The sequence below is a fragment of the Musca autumnalis genome, unplaced genomic scaffold, assembly GCF_047663935.1.
Source record: "Musca autumnalis isolate F117 unplaced genomic scaffold, ASM4766393v1 scaffold_3, whole genome shotgun sequence".
Taxonomy (NCBI): domain Eukaryota; kingdom Metazoa; phylum Arthropoda; class Insecta; order Diptera; family Muscidae; genus Musca; species Musca autumnalis.
In genome coordinates, this window is record NW_027411866.1 from 6,153,697 (window position 1) to 6,176,079 (window position 22,383).

The following is a 22,383-nucleotide window of genomic DNA, read 5'->3' on the forward strand; positions in this document are numbered from 1 at the left end:
TATTGAAAAGCCATTGCAACAAATTTTTGACATTTGATAAATGACTGCACACACAGGGCAAAAAATAAAACTTCAATTGTGTTGTTGCCGGCCAGAGCCTAATGGCTGAAGTGTAAGTGTTGTTGATGTCTTCAATATGACTTGGCCGATGGGCGACCACCTAGTTTTTCTTTTTCTGCCTTACAATTGCAACAATTTTTATCCTTTTTTTGCAAAACAAACTATATATTATTACAGACCAATAACAAGCTTGGCAAACTTTAACAAATGTTTGGAATAAAGCCATGCCGAAAAGAGGGGGCCATAAGTCGTCTACTGCCCTGCAATAACTTACATTTTAAGAATGGAGAAAAACTTGTGGATGTTACATACATACATATGTACATGAAAACATACGGGTTAGTAGTGTAAAGAATTGAATTTTGAAGACGAATTTTGTGAAGCGGCACGTTGGATAATATAAAGAATTGCAAGAGTTTTCAAATGTTAAGGCCACATTGGGCGCCACTATTAAAATGGAAATTTAAAGAAGAGTAAATGGTTTGCATTTTTAAGACAAATTTTGTGGAGCCCCGTATTGGATTAAAACGAACTGAGAGACTTTAAAAATGTTAGCCCTACATTGGGCGCCATTATCAAAAAGTGAACCTTAAAGAAGAGTAAATGGTTTTGTGGCCCCACATTGGGCGCCATTATCAAATGGAACTTAAAAGAAGAGTAAATGCTTTGCATTTTTAAGACAAATTTTGTGGAGCCTCGTATTGGGTTATAACGAATTGAGAGACTTTAAAAATTTTAGGCCCTACTTTGGGCGCCATTATCAAAAAGTGAACTTTAAAGAAGAGTATATGGTTTGAAATTTAAAGATACATTTTGTGTAGCCTCACATAGGGTGTTATAAAGAATTGAGAGATTTTAAAAATGTTATGCCTCACATTGGGGGCCAATACAATAATATAATTTTAAAAAAGAGTAGTTTGAATTTTTAAAACGAATTTTGTGAAGCCACACATTGGGTGTAATAAACAATTGAACGAGTTTTAATGTCATAGGGCCACATTGGGTCTTTATATGTATGACACATCATGGAACTCCCTGAAATTTGTTTTAAAATTCAAACCATTTACTGTTCTTTAAAACTCAATTTAAATTTAATTGAATTGAAGAAATTTAAAAAAATCTCAGGCCCCATATTTCGCGCCATTACTAATGGAATTGTAAAGAAGAGTATATGGTTTGAATTTTTAAACAAATTTTATGGAGCTCTACGTTGGGTGTTATAAAGAATACAAAAAATTTTAAAATCGTAGACTCCACATTGGGCGCCAATATGAAAATAGAATTTTAAAGAGGAGTAAAAGGAAAAGTAAATGGCGCCATTGCCATCACGTTCAGTATCATTTTATTATGGAGATCCACATTGGGCGCCATTTTCATCACTTGCAGTATTTTCTACGCATTGCATTGTGGAGGTCCACGTTGGGCGCCACTGTTGTCGCCATTTGTATTACATACATGTTTTGTCGATCTCCATGTGGATAAGTTGGCTTTGTTATAACCTCCATAATTAAATTTGTCATACCGTTTGTAACACATCGAAATATTCGTCGGAGACCCTTATAGAGTATATATATTATTGATCAGCATAAAATTCTATGTCGATTTGACCATGTCCGTCTGTCCGTCCGTCCGTCCGTCTGTTGAAATCAAGATACATCTCGCAATTTTAAAGATAGAGAGTCAAAATTTGGTACAGAAGTTTTGGTTACTTGCAGGATGGTTGGTATTGAAAATGGGATATATCGGTCCACGTTTTGATATAGCCCCCATAGGACGGTACCTCCCGATTTTCGGCATTTTTAAGGTTTTAGCTTCATTATCCTACCAAAATGGCTGAAATTTGGTACGTAGTCTTCTTTAGGGTTATAAAACTTTCCCCAAGAATTTTGACGGTATCGGTCCACAACTTCATATATCCCCCATAGAACGGCACCTCCCGATTTCCGGTATTTTGAAGGTTTTAGCTTCATTATCCTACCAAAATGGCTGAAATTTGGTACGTAGTCTTCTTTAGGGGTGTAAAACTTTCCCCCAGAATTTTGTCGGTATCGGTCCACACCTTCATATAGTCCCCATAGAACGGTACCTCCCGATTTTTGGTATTTTGAAGGTTTTAGCTTCATTATCCTACCAAAATGGCTGAAATTTGGTACTTAGTCTACGTTGGTGGTATAAAACTTTCCCCCAGAACTTTGTCGCTATCGGTCCATGCCTTCATATAGCCCCCATAGAACGGTACCCCGATTTTCGGTATTTTGAACGTTGTGGCCTCAATTTTCCACCGAAATGGCTGAAATTTGGTATTTAGACTTCGTTTGGGGGTACTCAAACTTCCCCTTTAAATTTGTCGGTATAGGTCCACGCCTTCATATAGCCCCCATGGAAAGGTACCTCCCGTTTTTTCGTATTTTGAAGGTTGTGTCTTCAATATTCCACCAAAATAGCTGAAATTTGGTATTTAGTCTTCAATGTGATATAAAACTGTCCGCCAGAAATATGTCTGTACAGGTCCACGCTTTCATATTGTCCCATTTCTGACTAAAATTCGTCGGTATAGGTCCACGTTTCGATATAGCCACCATAGAACGGTACCTCCCGATTTTCGTAATACTGAAGATTGTGACGTCAATATCCAACCGAAATGGATGAAATTCGTTGTTTCGTCTTCCAAGAGTTATAAAATATTCCAGAAGAGTATTATCAGTATAGGTCCACGTCTTCCTATATCCCCATAGAAGCGTACTTCTTGATTTTCGGTATTTTTTTAAGTTTTAGCCACATTTTCTTACCGAAATATAGGGAATTTGGTATTTAGTCTTCTTTGAGCCTAAAAACTATCCGTCAGAAATTTGTCGGTATAGATCGACGTTTTGAAATAGCTCCCATAGAATGGTGTCTCACATTGTTTTACCGAAATTGCTGAAATTTAGTATTAAGTCTTCTTCTTCGGCCCGGCCGAACTTAACGCTGTTCTTACTTGTTTTTAACTTCACATTGAATCCCAAAGAGCTCAAAGAACTCAAAGAGTTGTTTTATGATCAAGTTGGACAGTGTCTTTGAAGGCGACCTGTGGGAATTCTTAATAAAGAAGCTTAAAGAAGTCGTTATAGGCGATCTGTAGGGAGTCTTTATAGACGAGATGAAGGTCGTCTATATAGACGTGTCAGAAGCTCGTCTTTATAGACGAAACTGAAGTCCTTCGTCGTTCGAAGTAAGAAGGAAGTTTGCTTCGTCTTACAGACAGAGTTGAGGGAAGTTGAAAGAAGTCTTACAGATTTGTCGATAGGAGTCTTACACATCGTCTTTATGGACGTGCCTGAATGTCGTCTTTATAGACGTAGACGAGCTGAAGGGAGTTATTATAGATGAGCAAACCAAATGTTGGATGTCCGACACATCTGAACAACTTCGGAAGCAAAATCGTTCAGATTTCGTTCCGATTTCTATACGATTTTTCGTAGGGGATTTCGTTCAGATTTCGCTCCGATTGCGGAGAAAATGTCGGAAATAAATTTCCCTTCGAATATACCAATGTTTTTCTTTCGATTTCAGTACGAATTCGGATCGATATGTCGGAAACAAATTTAACTTCGCGCAACAACCACCTTTTGTATATATCTAACATCAAGGAGGTGGTTGGTTTCATTTTAGTTTGTTGTCGAAAAACAAAATGGTTGGTTATAAAATTCGCATATACAATTTTGAAATATTTTAAATATAAATGCAACATATAATAATTGAAGCTAAAACCGAAATCATTCATCTGTACGAGAATTCGGTAGAAAATATTCGCCTTCCGAATTACCCTAGGATTTTCTTCCGATTTCGTGCCGAATTCTGACCGAAATCTATGCGATTTCGATCCGACATTTCGTTGGGAATTATGTCAACCACTTCATACAACTTTTGTTAAGATATCGGATCCGACATCGATCGTAGCATTCGAATTTTGTTCCGATTTCGTTACGATGTCGGTAAGATTGGTTTGCTGGGGAAGGTCGACTTTATAGACGAGCTGAAGGTCATCTTTATAGGCGAGCTGAAGGTCGTCTTTTTTTGTCATTGAAAATCTGAAAAGGCCCTCAGGAATTACGAAACTAATTTTATTTCTGACCAGTTTACTTCAGTTGTCTTGTTTTTGTCTGTCATTCAGGAAGTGTTTTCCTGTTTCGGTAAGATCAAAGGCAGTCTTTTCAAGAAACCTATCAAATGGTTTGCCATAATATTTTTTCATTATAATTTCAGAATTTAAAACTCATTTGGAATAACAATTTCATTCTAAACTCTTTAATTTTTCATATGCTGAAATGGGGAGGGGGAAGAAAAGTGAAATTATTGTTTTTGTTGTTTTTGGAGGGCCTCACTTTAAACACTTTCGACTTTTGGCTCGTGTTGTTCCTCTGAACTGAACAGCGAACACCGACTGAACACTAACGATTATAGATCATTAACAACTTCATTTAACGAAATCATTAGGGACAAATTACAGACATTCATAATGACAATAATAGTCGCTGTTTGCTGGCTGGCTGGTTGGTTGGTTGGTATTGTTGTAGTTCATGCCCATGCCACGTTTATGTGCGTTGCTAGCTCACTGTAATAGGAATCATTATTCTGTGCTATTTCCGTTGCATGTCACTTTGAAAATGCACCATGCCACCACCAGCACCGCCATCAGTCTGTCTTTTTTTTTTACAAATGATTTGACATTTTAAGCATACATTTCCTTTACCACTACTTCAACACCATCATTCGTATAGAAGTTTTCCCGGTAAAAGATGGTCGTTTTTGGGTTCTAACAAAGTGTGGACTAAACTAACCGGCATTTGCTTGCTTAATATGGTCACTTAAGGTACATAGATTCATGAAAAAAAATACAAATCTATGTATCATAAACTTTTCCATTCCAGAAGAGAACAAAGTGAAAAAATCTTTGGGTATCATAAACAGAGTTATACATAGTCTATGGGGGCGTTAGGGACTATATTATACTACTCTGCTTTTTTTTTGCTTTTGCCATAGAATTTTACACAATTGAACTAAATGCCATTTTTTGCTGCTACTCTTTTGCTTTCATTTCACATTTTTTTATTTCTGTGTTAAGTAAACAAAATGCAGACGAGTTTTTTTCTCATCCATTTTTTCTTTGTGTTGGGAATATTTGAATTGTGAATCTATGCTGTGGCTATGACTATATCATGCTGCATACATATGTCTCACTTGATTATGTTTGCAGATACTGTGATTGTAAATGCCCCCCACCACACACACACACACATCAGTATGGAATACCACCAGCAACTTGAAATTTACATTTAAACTTTTGCACTCCATCTAGATGAGAATACATAAATTTCCTAGTACGTGATTAGGTTCCTGGTCGTCGACTGTGGCTGGTTGGTCATCATGCCAACAAGCATTCATAATAGTCACACAAACGGATATGCAGACCTAGCTATGCCACCTTCATGCTGATCATCATCAACATGGGAAGTTGTGTTTAGAGTTAATACTGAAGTAAAAGTTCCCTTTTAGTTATTGTTTCTTTTTCTATGGGATATTAAAGAGGTTTTTTGGATTGGAAATTCACATTGGGCGCCACAAAGGGTATTGTTTACAATTAAAATATTATTGAAGACCTCTAATACCTTTACATAGACGAGAGGAAGGCGTTATCAATAAAAATGGTAGCAAAGTGTAGTAAAATCATAGTTTCTCAGGTCCCACATTGGGCGCCATAGTAGTTAGTTGTTATAACTAAATATTATATAGATCCCCCTTTAACTAAATGGGGTACAATTTATCGCTGAAATTGGAAGAAAAATCGCAGTATGATAAAATCATATTTTCAGAGCCCTACATTGGGCGCCACTGTTTTTTTTTTGTGATAATTAAAATATTATATACTCAGATTGACTTTACTAACCGTAGTGTATAAAATATTATTCTTTAATAAGACTAAATGCGGAAGAATTTATCGCTAAAATTGGTTGAAGAATTGCAGTATGACAAAATCATATTTTCAGAATTCTACATTGAAACTTTATATGGTTCCGTTTAAATACTCAAAAAAATTAAAACGATTTTTAATATTAAACGTGGGCCTGTACTGACAAAAGACGAAATACTAAATTTCAGCCATTTCCGTAGAATAGTGCGGCTAAAACCCTGAAAAACCCTAAAACCGGCAGGTACCGAGGTACGGATGCTATGTAAAACGTGGACCTGCACTGACAAATTTCTGGACCCAAAGAAGACTAAATATGTATCAAAACCCCGATAATCGTGCGGTGCCGTTCTATGGGGAGTAATCCAAAACGTGGACCAGTGCTGACACATTTCGGGGAAAAGTTTTGTAGGCCCAAAGAAGACTCAATACCACTCTTTAATTATTTTTCATACAAAAATTATTAAATAAATGAAGTAGCAAATAAATCAAATTTTTTACTTCTGTGTTCAAAATTTCGAACACTATTTTCCGGGAAAACTAAAAATCGGAAATTTTTTTGAGTAGGTTTTTGACATTACTTACTTACTTAGCTGGTCCATTACAGAACATTTGTTCCATAGACCGAACTAAAAAAAGATCTCCAATCCTCTCTGCTTTTTCGCTTCGCTTTTTGGAATACCGCGCCTTTTCATTTCTTCATCCACTTGTATGCTCCATCGAAGCTTAGGCCTGCCGATTCTGCGTGCACCGCCATGTGGCATGTATTCATACGCCTTTTAAGCGGGTTCATCATCGCTCATTCTTATGAAATGGCCTAGCCAACGCAATTGTTGCATCTCGATACGTTTACCTATATTCATGTCTTTGTATAGCTGATATAGCTCGTGGTTCATACGTACGGTGACCAATATATTTGGATGAAAATAGAGTACACATACGAGGGCTACAACATAAGTTTCTGGGCTAGGCAACAATGCTAGGCGCCACTTCCATTGAAAAGCTTAACATTTTCATTTCTTAACATAAGAGTACTCAGTACGGTTTGACGTACCACGTATTGCGTTTCTACTGGGCTTGAAGAATTAATTTCCAAAAAAATATGGAATTTACTTGTAAACGTTTTCGTCCGACCATTTTTCACAATATTCTATGTGATGACGACGCGATGAAACAACATCCTATAGTCAGTAGTCACCAGTGGGCCTATTCTTTAACTTTTTAACGACAGTCTTTGTTGTTATTTTTTCGAGAAACTCATTTTAGCAACATAGTTAACAACCTTGATATTCTGTAAACAAATTTTAACAACTTTAGTTAAAAATGTCGTTATAGAAACAACACCAAAATTGTTGTAGTTTAAAAATCGACAAAAATGTTCAATATTGGATTTGCCTTTGGTTTGTTTATATGTTTTGTTTTGGAATACATTCAAAATTGAAAGCTTTTGAAAGTTTATCGTCAACTTGTCTACATTTTTACAGAATAACACAATCGTTACTGCAAACAACTTTTAGTGTCGACAACGTTGTCGATTGTCGGATTGTTAAAAATTTACAGAATAGGCTTACAGGTTTTCGTAGTCTGAGTTGGAGTCGAGCAATTAAGCTGTAGTCGGAGACTGAGTCGAAAAAATTACTTGGCTCCAACTCTGGCAAATTTGTTTTTCTACATTTATCAAAAATTAAATTTCAAGAACTTTTTGAGTTTCAACTTTAGCGAGAATTTGGTATCTGGGTCGATTTCTTAATATACGATAAGAAATGTATAATATTTTAGAATATTTTTTAGATCCCACACATCCTTGATCTCGAATATGATAAATGATATTACAAGAAGATAATGATCTCAAATTGCTCATATTCCTTTGCGAAAGCCTGCCCACTTCAGAACCTCTTAAACAGAGTTTCAAATTTCGGTGATCTTATATTTTTATTAGAATTGAAGAAGTTTTAAACAAAGAAGTTTTGTAGTTGTGTATTATATTCGACAAATGTTCTTTTCAAAGAACACCTCAGAAAAAGGCCAATATATAGGGAACAAGTGAGCCAAGGCTACAGTCGGGTCGGGGCCGACTATGTGATACCCTACACCACTACCCCTGTTCATAAGCTTTTGACTAATAAAATTCAAAATATTAAAATTGGGATAGCCAAGCGCCTTTGCTCTGAATTTCTTCATTAACACAGGTCAATTTTTTTGAAACGCATTTAAGTGCATCGACAGTACAACCCAAATAAAAAATGGAAAAGTGGGATGTATGCCAACCATCAATAGGCTTCTTTCTGTGTTAGACCCCCATCAACCCCCAAAATTTCGTGAGGATCCGATCAACATTTCGTAGTGTGATTGCACAAAAATGGAAAAAGGGATGCATTACCGACTATTGCGATATCTCTGTTGTTTGACCACCTATGACATCCTACTTCACATCGTTGCAAAGGTGATATTTTCTACTTTCATCAGCAGGTTTTGCTTTTGATATACCCCTTTTAGAAGCAGAGATATTCGCTTTGAAATAAAACGTTGACTTTTTCTCCAAATAAGTTTTTTGCCCATTCCAACCTCTGAATATTTTCCGACCATCACCAAAATCAATAGGCTTCTTTCTCTGTAGGATCCCCATTAGCCCCCAAAATTTCGTGATGATCCGATTAAAATTGCGACCTGTAGCGTGATTACAAAAAAAAATGAAAAAATGGGATGTATTGCCGACTATTGTGATATCTCCGTTATTTGGTCACCTACGCCGACCTAGTTTACATCATTGTAAAGATGGGATCTTCTACTTTCGCAGCCAGGCTTTGCTTTTGGAAAGTCCCAACCAAAGCTATGATATTCGTCATTATAATTAAAATTGCAAAAATGAAAATTTGGGTTTTATTTGCGACTATTGTGATATCTTCGTTGTTTGATCACCTACGAGAACCTACTTTACATCATTAGAAAGGCGATATTTTCTACTTTTATTGTCAGGTTTTGCTTTTGGTATACCCCGTATAGAAGCTGAGATATTCGCTTTGGAAAAAACGTTGTCTTTTTATCCACATAAGTTTTTTGCCCATTCCGACCCCTAAATATTACCCGACCATCACCAAAATTAATAGGCTTCTTCCCCTCCGGGACCCCCACCAACATCCAAAATTTCGTGACGATCCGATCAAAATTGCGACCTGTAGCGTGATTACAAGGTTTAGATGGACAGACGGACGGACGGACACGCATATCCAGATCGACTCAGCTCGTCGAGACATTAATTTTGGTATATATAAGTATGGGTCTACGACCATCATTTCGATGCGTTACAAACTTTTTGGCCAAAACCAACTTATAATACCCTCCCCACATAGTGGTGTAGGGTATAAAAATGGAAACTTGTGTATATTTTATTCATATTGAGTGCTATTAGGAATTACCCTCGAAGTCGACTCCGGAGTCGGCTCGATTCTGAAACCTTGGTAGTCGCACATAAAAAGTAATTTGAGTTTATGTGAAATTGATTGTAGAGGATCTCTATTCTTTCCACTCTCTACCAAACACTCAATATATTTTAGCAAACTTTGTACGTCCAAGAGAAACGACATCATTTGGCCTACCAGGTGACACGGTGGTTATGTCTGTTACACTTGCCGCTAATTCTGGTAGAGGCGTCCTCATTGACCGAGCTCTATCCCAAAATTTGCTTTACCGAAAAATTTGTACGTGTGACTACGGACATATGTAGCTCTGTGAAAAACTGGTTTAATGAATTCAATCATAGTGTGTGACAGAAAATATTGATTCCGTGAGTAAAATGATAAGGCAAGATCACCTTGATAGAGGCATCCTTGGACATTTCTTTCACCGGTTTCAATTCCATACTGCATGAAAACCTGTCCGTAAAAAAGGTTTCCTATCGATAGATTCCGTACCGATTGGTAGAAGAAATTCCAAAAAATACGATCGCTATATAAGCCTTATACGATGCGTATAAGCCCGACACAAAACAGCAATCGACAGAACATGCTGTTGACACATTCAAAAACAACGTTTTGGAGGTGTTCAATAGGAGTGGAAAAAGTGCTTCAACAATTGGTTTGAGCGCGTGCAGAAGTGTTTAAATCAGTGATTTGGAACAACTGATTTCATTTAAGCAACGACAATATTTGGTTAAATGTCTGATTTCATTGTATTACCTTACTAGCTAAACCCGGTGCGCTTCGCTACCCCGACAAAGAAAAAATATAGTGGAATGCTATAATTATATTAACTTTTTTATATTTTAGCATATAAATATAGGAGAGCCCATTCATGGCTGTCATGGAGCTACTATGGTATTTTTATATGTTTCAGTGGGTAACACTCCTTCTAAAGCCTTATAATCTTACACTATTAATTTCTCTTTATTTCTACTGATTGGATTTAGATCTACCTGACTGAATTAATTTAAGAATAGAACCAGGTTTGAAAATAGTTTTAGTTTCTTTTATATGTACAGGGGACTTATTTTATCCAGGTCATATACATATTAACATATTGTGATATCTTAAATTACACTTAGGATAAATCCCACTTTTATTTATAATTTTTACTCAAATAATGATTTAGATATATCATAGTAAAAAATTATTCTTAAGAAGTATCTCAAATATATGATATTTAATAGCTGTAGATTTGGTCTATTCCTTCCCAGCTATATGTACTTCTGTATATAATGATGACTTCTGAGTTTCTTCAAAATTTCGCTGAAATTGGACATACGTATAAAAACATGAAATCGACCGAAAATGTACACTCCGGTTCATCTGAATAGAACCAACCAATATCTGCCTACAAATACCGTTATATTTGACGATAGGAGAGGGATTGTAAATTATATTTTTGTGGACATGAAGAGTATATAGTATCCGATATTTTCAATACCTAACATGATTCACATATGCGTTATAACGGTACGTTTTACTCTCTTTGTTAAAAATATCAAAATATTAGCATTTTAATGGTTCGCCAGGATAGAACCACCCTAAGAATTTACACAAATCCTTTGTCAGATGTGGTAAACTTTTACAAAAAACTATTAATAATTATAAATAAAAGCCGTGAGTGTTGATTGCCAACAAATATTGCCCAATTTATAAAGTAAAAACTTTATACTGAATTATGTTCAAAAATGTTAAGACTACAATAAAATTATAAAAAATCACATTTGATAGGTTTATAAGTCCGATAACTCAAATGCCTACCTTTCCAATCCAAGAATTGACATTGCTGTGGACATCTACATGTCCAAAAAATAAAGAAATTCCCACCACCGAACGCTCCATAAAAGCGTGAATACAGGAAATTGACCGAACATATATATGGGAGCTATATCCAAATCACATTTATTTCTAGACCAAGTTCTGTAGCACATTCCAATTTTCAGTGAATTTGGACATATATAGTGTGTTTGGTGCACCAAATACATGAAATCGGCAGAAAATATATATAGGAGCTTTATCCAAATCTGAACCGATTTCGATATAACTCGGCACATTTATGTCTAGACCAAATTCCGTTACACATTCCAAATTTCAGTGAAATTGGACATATGTAGCGTGTTTGGTGCATCATATGTGGAAAATCGGCAGAAAATATATATTGGAGCTATATCCAAATCTGAACCGATTTCGATATAACTCGGCACATTTATGTCTCGACCAAATTCTGTAGCACACTCCAATTTTCAGCGAATTTGGACATATATAGCGTGTTTGGTGTATCAAATGCGGAAAATCGGCCGAAAATATATATGGGAGCTCTATCTAAATCTGAACCGATTTCGATATAATTTGGCACATTTATTTCTAGACCAAGTTCTGTAGCACATTTCAATTTTCAGCGAATTTGGACATATATAGTGTGTTTGGTGCATGAAATATATGAAATCGGCAGAAAATATATATAGGAGCTATATCCAAATCTGAACCGATTTCAAAATAAATTGGCACATATATTTCTAGGCCAATATCCATCACACATTCTAAATTTCAGCGAAATTGGACATATATAGCGTGCTTGGTGCATAGAATAAGGAAATCGGCCGAAAATATATGTAGATGGGAGCTATATCCAAATCTGAACCAAACTCGATATAATTTGGCACATTTATTTCTAAAACAAATTCCGCCACACATTCCAAATTTCATTGAAAATGGGCATAATTAGCATGTTTGGTACATAAAATAAAGAAATCGGCCGAAAATATATGTATGTGGGAGCTATATCCAAATCTGAACCGATTTGAATATAATGTAGTAAATTTATTTCTACGTCAAATTCCGTCACACATACAAAATTTGGAGATTGTATCTGTAATAGTTCTACAGATATTTGCATACAAAATCTAAATTTTTTGGAGGTACCTCCGGTTTTGATGCTATATCTCCAGATCAACGCGAAATTTTAAAAAATTATATAGCCCATTTTCATTCCAGGCCATGTAGCAATGTACCCTAAACATTTCAGTAAGATCTGTTCAGCGGTTTTCGAGTCTATAAGGCACAAACAAACAAACCAACAGACAAACAAATTTCAATTTTATATATAGATTCACATGTATTTGTAAAATAAATCAAAAATAGATTACATAGAGTACACGTGATGAAAATAGAGGACAAATAGAGTACGCTGAAAAAATAGAGTACGGACACCTAAAATAGAGTACTGTCCTCTATAATAGAGTACGGTTGGTCACCGTATTCATACGACGTCGATATTCACCGTCAACGCAAATCGGCCCGTAAATCTTTCGAAGAATTTTCCTTTCAAACACACCAAGCACTGCCTTATCTGCTTGCGCAAGTGCCCATGTTTCGGAGCCATACATTAGCACGGGTAGTATCAGCGGTTTGTATAGTGTTATTTTTGTTTGACGAGATGTGGCTTTGTTTTTAAATTGCTTACTTAAACCATAGTAGCATCTGTTGGCCAATACAATTCTTCGTTTTATTTCACAACTGATTTTGTTTGTTGTGTTTATGACGGTGCTGAGGTACACAAAGTCGGTTACTACCTCAAAATTATAGGTACCAACTTCCACAGTTGGATCGAGCTCTATGGACGCTTTGCGCGTCGACACCATCAATTTGGTCTTTTCGCCGTTTACCGCCTGACCCATATTCGCTGATTCTGCTCCGATCTTCCTAAAGGTATCAGTTACTTCCTTTACTGATCGCCCCATGATGTCTATGTCATCAGCATAAGCAAGTAACATGTGGGTATTGGTGTAAATTGTGCCATTTCTTTTGACATTTGCATCTCGTATTACCTTTTCCAGCAAAATGTTGAATAGGTCACACGAAAGGCTGTACCCTTGTCTGAAACCTCTTTTGGTACTGAATTGTTCGGAGAGGTTTTTTTCCAATTTTAACTGAGGACCTAGTATCAGTTAAAGTCGTCTTACAAAGCCGGATGAGCTTTGCGGGTATATCAAATTCAGACATGGCTTGGAATACCTTTGAACGTAGCGGGCTGTCGAAGGCTGCTTTATAATGTACAAAACGGTGGCAGGAGCCGATCTGCATATCATGGGTTTTCTCCAGGATTTGCCCCAGGGTAAATATCTGGTCAATGGTGGACTTGCCAGGTCTAAAGTCACATTGGTATGGCCCAATTATTTCGTTGACCATTGGCTTTAGTCGTTCGCACAATATCCCTGACAATATCTTATACGCACTAGGGAGGAGCATACAGTCTTATCTCCTTTCTTGTGGACGGGACACAGGATGCTCATGTTCCAATCGTCGGGTACGCGTTTTTCCTGCCAGATGGTGCTAACTAGCTGATGCATACACCTTATCAGCGCGTCGCCTCCGGTTTTAAACAGCTCGGCTGGTAAGCCATCGGCTCCTGCTGCTTTATTATTCTTCAGCCGGTTGATTGCTGTTTTTACCTCATCTTGGCCGGGCGGTATACATTATGTACTATCTTCTGGGATTGGATCTGTGGTATCATCGTCTTCGCTACTATTGGATACCAGCAGATTGGAGAAATGTTCCTTCCATATCCTGAGCACGCTATCTGTATCTGTTACCAGATTACCTTGCTGGTCTCTACAGGAGGATGTGCCTGTACCAAAGCCATCTGTTTGATGTTTCACCCTTTGGTAGAATTTTCGGACTTCGTTCTGGCTCCTGTACATCTCGATTTTTTCACACTCCCGCTTTTCCATTTCTCTCTTTTTCTTGCGGAAAAGACGTTTCTCTTCTCTCCTTTTCTCCCGATATCTCTCTCGTGCGCTACGCGTTGCTACTGTTTGTAAAGTAGCCATATATGCCGCATTTTTCTCTTCGGTAGCAGCACGACACTCCTGGTCATACCATAAATTCCTTTGTGGAGATCTCTAGAATCCAAGTATAGATTTTGCGGCTGTTTTCATGGAGTGGGCAATATTTTGCCATTGTGTTGTTATGTTATCGGGACAAGGAGTGCTCGCATTAAGCAATTGGGCTAGTTGAGTGGAATATGATGTGGCTATCTGTTGTGTTTGCAGCCTATTGATGTCCAACTTCTGCGTTGTGTCTGTTCGTGCTTTATTTGCAAAGTTTAGACGGGTACGTACCTTTGCTGCAACTAGGTAGTGGTCCGAATCAATGTTTGCGTCTCGGAACGATCGTACATCCAACACGCTCGATGAATGTCTTTCATCTATCACAACATGATCAATTTGATTACTTGTTCTTTGATCTGGAGACAGCCAGGTGACCTTATGAATATCAAGATGATTAAATCTGGTACTGCTAACTACCATGTTTCTTGCAGCTGCTGTTTCTATCAGCCTCATACCATTGTCAGATGTTTCACTGTGGAGACTGAATTTCCCGACTGTTGGGCCAAAGATATTCTCCTTTCCAATTTTGGCATTAAAATCGCCTAGAATGATTTTAATGTCATGGACAGGGCAACGGTCATATGTTTCTTCTAAGCGCTCGTAAAATATATCTTTGGTCTCGTCGTCCTTTTCTTCAGTGGGAGCATGAGCGCAAATAAAGCTGATGTTGAAGAATTTAGCTTTTATTCGAATTGCAGCAAGTCTTTTATTCACTGGGGTGAAGTTGGATACCAGATGTTTTAGTCTCCGACTAACTACGAATCCGCAACCAAACTCATGCTTTACGTCATGGCAGCTACAATACAGTGCGTCACCTTTAGGTGTTGTGGTGACGCCTTTCCCAATCCATCGTATTTCCTGTATGGCAGTAATATCGGCCTTGTACTTTTCAAGTACGTCTGCCAATGCGAAGATTGCACCTTCTCTATAGAGAGTGCGAACATTCCCGGTGCAGATCATGGTCCTTAAAACGTTTGCGGGGTTCGTCAACTTTAAAGGGGTTTGTTTTTTCTTTTCTTTCGTTTTTTCATAGTAGGCTGTTTTTTCTAGGGCACTGTTACAAACCCGACGCCCAAACCCAAATTTTTAAAGTTCTTATGGGTGAACGCGCGGCACATGTTAGCTCACTAACTTTAACGGGTGTTAAAGGCAGTTCCCCAAGTGACACCACGGGGAGGTCAGTGTCCACTTGAGATGAAAGAGGGGCGAAGATAAATCCTGGGCTTTGCCATGTTAAAACCGGTCAAGACCGTTCCTTGGTATCTTCCATCCCCTACGTCAACCGTAATTACCATAAAAAGGTATTTTTTTTTCTTAAAAAAATAAAAATTGGCCCACCTCGGGCGCCATTTTACAAAAAATCTCAATTCTATTTCCACAAATTTAACTTCATATCCTTTCCAACGATATACCGATTTTTCGCAATGGAACGAACTTTTGTATCAATTGACGATGCCAAAATGGAAATTAAAGTGTTTTAAGGTAGCCTAATTATGTATCGACTTATTTGGTGCTCTTGAATTATCAGAGTACGAATTATAAAAATTCTAGGCAACTCGCATTGCTTGGTGTGTGTGGCCCTGAACTATAAAATCAATTAATAAGTGCATTCTTAGCACATATTTTTATGGGTCCACTTGGGCGCCACTTAATTACAAATCCCATAATTAAATTCACCTCAAATACTCGATTGCATACTTTAGGGAGTTGTTATTTTGTGAATGCATGGTTGAGTCAATTAGTTGAATTGTGTGTATGTGGAAATTGAAACTTTCTTATCGCTGCTCTAAAGGAACCTCTAATTGTATGTTATATATACGACTGAATCATCAAATTGAACCCCTTATTATGTTTTCTATTTCTTCCCCTCATTTCCGCTCAAAATTTTGGAATTTTTCAACAATGCTCAGGCTTACATATACAACTACAAATCGCTATTTATCACATCTAGACACAAGTATGTTTGTTTGACAATTGCTATTGTACTCCAACAATACCTCCCTTTAATCTTTCTCTATTTTCCAAATCACTTTAAATGCGGGTAATTTTCAAATTAAATGTCCGCCGCATATGCATGTAGGATGGTGATATTACTGCTGTTTGTTGTTGCCTACACGTTCATGCTTTAAGAGTTGGTCATATCGGCGAGCATGTTTACAGTTTGCCAATTATGTGGGCAATGCTAGACGACGCAACGACAACACGACGTCAACATAATGATGAATTCCACATAATTATGGGAAATCACGAACGTAAACTATGCAACCAGTTAGCGGAAGTAATGATTTGTGACATTTTTAATTAAAAGAAAATAATATTTTAGAAAGGAAGTTGAAGGTCTTTGTTGAAGGTTCTTTGAACTTTTCAGAGGTTGATTTTGAAAAAAGTGGATATAGTGGCGTTCAACAAATAGCCCGTATAGCGGGACCCTGCTATATGTAATTTGTTGTAAAAAGTACATTCAGTAACATTGGCGCATAATTTCGTACCAATTTTACACTTATCTAATGAATTTTAAAAAAGTCGCCTAATGATATGCTACAAATATTATAGCTTATTCAAAAATTGACCAAATCTGTCAAGTATAGGTGGCGTTAGTATATTATCAAAGATATTTTTAAATTTTTCTAACATTTTAGGATGAATTTTCAAAAAGACCATCGTATCTCGTATCCTCATAAAAATTGAGAACATTCAGACAAAGTTCTTCAACCTTTTAGACTGGACATTGAGAATCATCCAGTGACTCATATCAAAACTTGTAAAGCGCTAAAGGAAACCTTGTAGCCTCCCGCCATTCTTTTTTGGTGAACAAAAATAAAAACAATATCCAAGGGAGAGCCAAGGATATTTAAAGGTCGATAGGCTACTAGAAGTTAGATAAACTAGACTAACAATAGGGAACTATTATGTTTGAACTTGCACGACAGGAAAATTTCATAGCTCAGTAAAATTGAGTCCTGATAAACAACAAAAAAATGCTCTTTACAAAAGAGCGGAAGGCATCTCCTACCCCCTATAAATGAGCTGAAGGGAGGCATTTTAACAACTGGTATGAAGTCGAGGGAAATTTAGTATTCATAGACGACACCTATAGGATCTTGATAGATAACTAATAGATAATCTTCATACACGAACATTGACTGACTTACCTGCTAGTTGGTCATTAAGAACAAGGGGAAACATCAGGATATAGAATTTTTGTGAAAGGTCCATTGAGGATACCAAGTAACAGAAGATGAGTCTCGGTTTTTCATCTCCCTTTTTGGATTTTAAGAACTTCAACCAAATACGATTTCCGAAAAATTCCAAATGATTTTGTGTAGATAAGGATTGAAGAAGCAGGCAAAAAAACCATTAAAATAGTAAAGACCATTTCCGTCAGATGTAACCACAATCGTTATCCTATACATCCACCGCATACTGTATGTTAATTAACATAGTTACCAAATAACAATCGACTGCCGGTGTCTAGGATTAAGGAACAGCATTATCGACGATCGTGTCTAGGATAATGAGAACAGTCATCATAGATTACGATATAGTACCCTAGACAGACGGTAGAATTAATTTGCATTAAGATCTGCATTTAATTTTACCCTGACAGACGACATTAAAATAGTAAAAACCATTAAAATAGTAAAGACCATTTCCGTCAGATGTAACCGCAATCGTTATCCTGTACATCCACCGCATACTGTATGTTAATTCACATATTTACCAACTAACAATCAACGACCGGTGTCTAGGATTAAGGAACAGCATTATCGACGTTCGTGTCTAGGATAATAAGAACAGTCATCGTAGGTATGCGATATAGTACCCTAGCCAAACGGCAGAGTTAATTTGCATTAAGATCTGCATTTAATTTTACCCTGACAGACGACAGTTTCTGCATTTATGAATCAGCTGATTGTCGGTTAACATGTATTTTGTTGTTGTTTGCAATGCAAATTTTTGTTTACACTGCTTTATCTTTTTGCACTGCATTATCCTTTCCTTGTTACTCAGTGCAAATCAATAGAATGTGGCTACAGTATTGCCATATTAAAATTAGTAAATGCAGTTTAAATTCAGTTCGATTTTGTGAATTAAGAATGTAGATAATGCACACATTAATTTGAATCAAGGCAGTTAATGCAAATTAACGCTGCCGTCTGTCTAAGTTATAAGCTTGTTATACTAGCATATTGTCAGAATCTACCCTCAATGGAAGGAACTTTCACTAGGTGGTGAGGAAGACTAGTCGCAAGGAAATACTCCCATCTAGGAATCCCAACGAAAGTGTTTTTGTTAATAACTCATTTTTTTTACATAACAATTCAAAATTCAAAAGAATTATTACCCTGTTCAATTTATGTTCGAGTATCTAATTTCTACTTACTTCAGATTAAGCAGACTAAGAAAATAAGTATTCAACATGTTAATAAATTTTTCAATTTTTCTTGTTTTTTCTTTACAGAGTCTGGGCATATTAGCTTCAATACCCGCCGGCCTGCTGATATTATCACTTTTTGGTTTACTACTATATCTGCTGACACGTTGCTGTGATCGCAAACCACGAAAACCCAGTGCTCAACGCTGTCAAAGTTGTACACTGGTGATAATTACATTAATGACATGCGCTTCAATAGGTTTAGGTAAGTAGCCTTATTCTGTTTCTGTTTTTTTATATTTGCAAAACAATAAATAAGGATAAAGGAAGTACATTTTTTATCTGCAGTTATTGTTGTTCTTGACAACTAAAGTGAGCGTAGAAGTTGTAGAAAAAACTATGCCCTTTTGTAAAACCTTATCCATGGCTATTATTTTACCTTCTCTCTTTCCATCTCTTTTCCTTGTCTATTGAAGTTTGTTTTACAACACTAATTAGATAAATTGTCCGTATTTGCTCATCCTACAATGTGTGTGTCTGTCTCGCTTTGTGTACCTCAAAGTTCAAGAGTTCATAAAAGTCGATGACATGCATTGAACAATGAAAAAAGAATATATTTTTTGCTGCCAATGTTATCCTTCCTGTTTGTCACAAGACTTATTATAACCTGCGGCATATAGAAAGACATCCATTGTCTTGGTTGTATTTTTTGTTCCCTTGTTCCTCTTTATCAGTTATCTTTAAGTTATTTTTGGGATTTGTTTTTTCCCTTTTGTCTTTCTTTCCTATTTGGGGTAATTTTATTATTTGTAAAATACAATTATTTTTAAGGATTAAGGGCTGTTTGGCATTTCATTTCTTGCTGGCTCTAAAGCAAGCAATGTAAGTAAGTAAAAAAAGCAAATGCCAAACGTTTAGTTAGGCAAATCTGGTCACCAAAAATTCCTTTCCCATTTCTCTCTCCGAACATAAATCGTAAAAGAAAAAAATACAATTCTAAGGAGCTTCTTGTTGGCAGTTTAACAGACAGCCTGGCTGTCTACCATCACTAGTCGTGGTGAAGTGATGTTTGTTTGGTTGTGCTTGGGTTTCTTGCCTTTAGTTCGGTTCAACAATCGCAGTTATATGGCCAAAATAATTCAATTTCAAGTTTTTTTTAGTTTTATTCTTCATCTTTTCGCTTCATTTCAATTTGTATTAATTTTTTCATTTTTGTTTTGTAATAATGCTGCCAGTAAAATAAAATGAGAGCGCGAACAAGATGAACTGAACATTCATAGGAAAAAGATATGACCTGTTTTAGGCTGGTTTGTTTCATACATATCTACCATTCGATTGAAGAAAATAGCTATGCTGTTCGGAAGGACTTTAAGGCCCCTTTTTCAATGAATTTTGAGAAATAATTCTGATTTTCAAAAACATGTCATTTCTCAGAAATTCTAATCGATTTTAAGTAGGTAGTGTCTGAAGCAGCAAGCAAAAACCCATTAAAATAGTAATAACTCTATCCGTTAATTGTCGCTGAAGTATATCCACTACCTGTTGTCTGTTTATGAACATAGCGGCAAAATCACAAACAAAGGTTGGTGTCTAGGATTATGAGCAGCATTATCGACATTCGTGTGTAGGATAATATGAACAGCCATCACTGAAGAACAATGTTATGTTGATTTTGAGTAGGTATTGAATGAAGGAGCAGGCAAAACCCCATTTAAATATTAAATTTAATTTCCATCAGATGTCACCTTTATCGTTATCAAATAAGTACACCGCATACTGCATGTTTATGAACATAGTTTCTAACCAACAATCAACGTCAGGTGTCTAGGATATATGAACAGCATTTTCGATGTTTGTGGCTAGAGTAAGAAGAACATCCGTCATTCATGTACATTATTAGCCTTTTTATTAGGGTATTGCCGAAAGCCACTAGCAACGGAAAGTCAAAGTGTTGTTACTACATCATAACTGTGGCTTTACTCACTTTAAAGAAATTTATTTTCCCTTTCTTTCCCCATGGGAAGCGGTATTGTTTCTAATTTGTCTTTGGATGGTTTTTCGGAAATACTTTGAGGCATAGTAATGACTCTCCCAACGTCCCTTAGTTTCTTTTTGGGTCGTGGGTTATATTCCTTGCTTACACCTGCCTATGCTGTTAAACTCTCCGTGATAACATTTTTATCAAGAAGCTCCTAGGAGAACAGTTGCGGCATTCTGTTTATATTCAGGTTTGCTGCTGGAGTTACTATCATGGGTTCTCGAACAAGCGGGTTTCTTGGGTCTCGCATATTGACTTGTCTCTTTCTTGTGTGTTGCTCGGAGGTTTAGTCTCCTGGCTGTTCTTTTCCATCGTCTTCCTCACCGATCCTCGGCCTTCCATTTAAGAAGTGGGCTGCGTTTAAGACATATTGCGCCATGCTCTTTGTCTTTAGCCAGCGAGTATCATCAAATTCCGCCACAAGGAGAGCACCATCCTCTTTCTCCCCCATGTGGAAGGCATTCAAATTTATTAATTTCCAAAGTCTCATTTAGTTTTCCAAAGACCTCGAGCATGCGTTCCGTCTCGAGCTTGCCGACGTTTACCGCCGCTTTGGTCAGGTGAGAGATTTAATCCTACCTCACCAGCTTCAATTTTCTATCTTGCCAAGGATTTGCTGACTACCTTCCCGAGAGCTGCAGAGTTTGCGTGTTGGAAAGCTGCAATTTTTAATCTTCCCAAGAAGTTGCTATGTTGCTGACTACCTCCATGAAAACTGCAGAGTTTGCGTGAGGCTTCAAGCATCGTGAGGATTCAATTGGTACATTAGAAGGGCCACATTAAGCTCATTGATTATTATTTTTATTGGTCCCCACCAAAAATTTGTTGTTTACCATCTTCTTAATGGCATCCTAAGGATCTTTGTGAAGCCTAGCAGACCCTCTATTGGAGTCGATCACATTATAAAACAGCTGTAATATTTTTTTTTTGCTACCTTGGGGTAAGTAGATGGCGGCTCCGTTCCTTTCCCACGGGAATTTTTCTCTTCTGGAAGATCCAGGATTTCCTTTCGGGGTCTCCAATAAATTCATAAGATCGAGCTTACTTCCTTCGTGTCCGAGCTCACTTTGTCGCCCTCCGCCAAAGGGTACTCTGGACAGTCTCCTCTGTTTGGGTATTTTTCTCGAGTCATTTCAAAATGCGAAGCTCTTTTTCTTCTTGAAAGGACGTGTCATAGGAGGAGATACTCCGGACAGTCTCCTCATCGCCGCTTCTTAAGAAGTGTAAGGATTATTATTGATCTCCTTTGGATCATCCGCAATTTTTATTTAGTTGCGCCTGATTTTTCTTAACCTTTCGTCGTTGAGCCCCTGACCACGGCACCCTTTTACCATCTTGTGGACATCCTCTTTTGTTTGGTTTTCGTTTCATGCATCGTGAGGATTCAATTGGTACATTAGAAGGTCCACGTTAAGCTCACTGATTATTATTTTTATTGGTCCACACCACAAATTTGTTGTTTACAATCTTCTTAATGGCTTTCTAAGGATATTTGTGAAGCCTAGCAGACCCTCTACTGGAGTCGATCACATCATAACACAGCTGTAATATTTGTTTGCTACCTTAAGTAGATGGCGGCTCCGTTCCTTTCCCACGGCCATCTTTCTCTTTTG

At 37.0% G+C, this 22,383-nt stretch overlaps 1 protein-coding gene across 1 annotated transcript in view; it reads left to right on the top strand.

The window, feature by feature from the left end:
• Nucleotides 1-22,383, top strand: part of LOC141398662 (uncharacterized) — a 156,299-nt gene that overhangs the window by 85,586 nt on the left and 48,330 nt on the right. Inside the window, 1 exon segment of the mRNA XM_073976184.1 lies at nucleotides 18,820-18,997. Coding sequence (XP_073832285.1) covers nucleotides 18,820-18,997 — 178 coding nt within the window.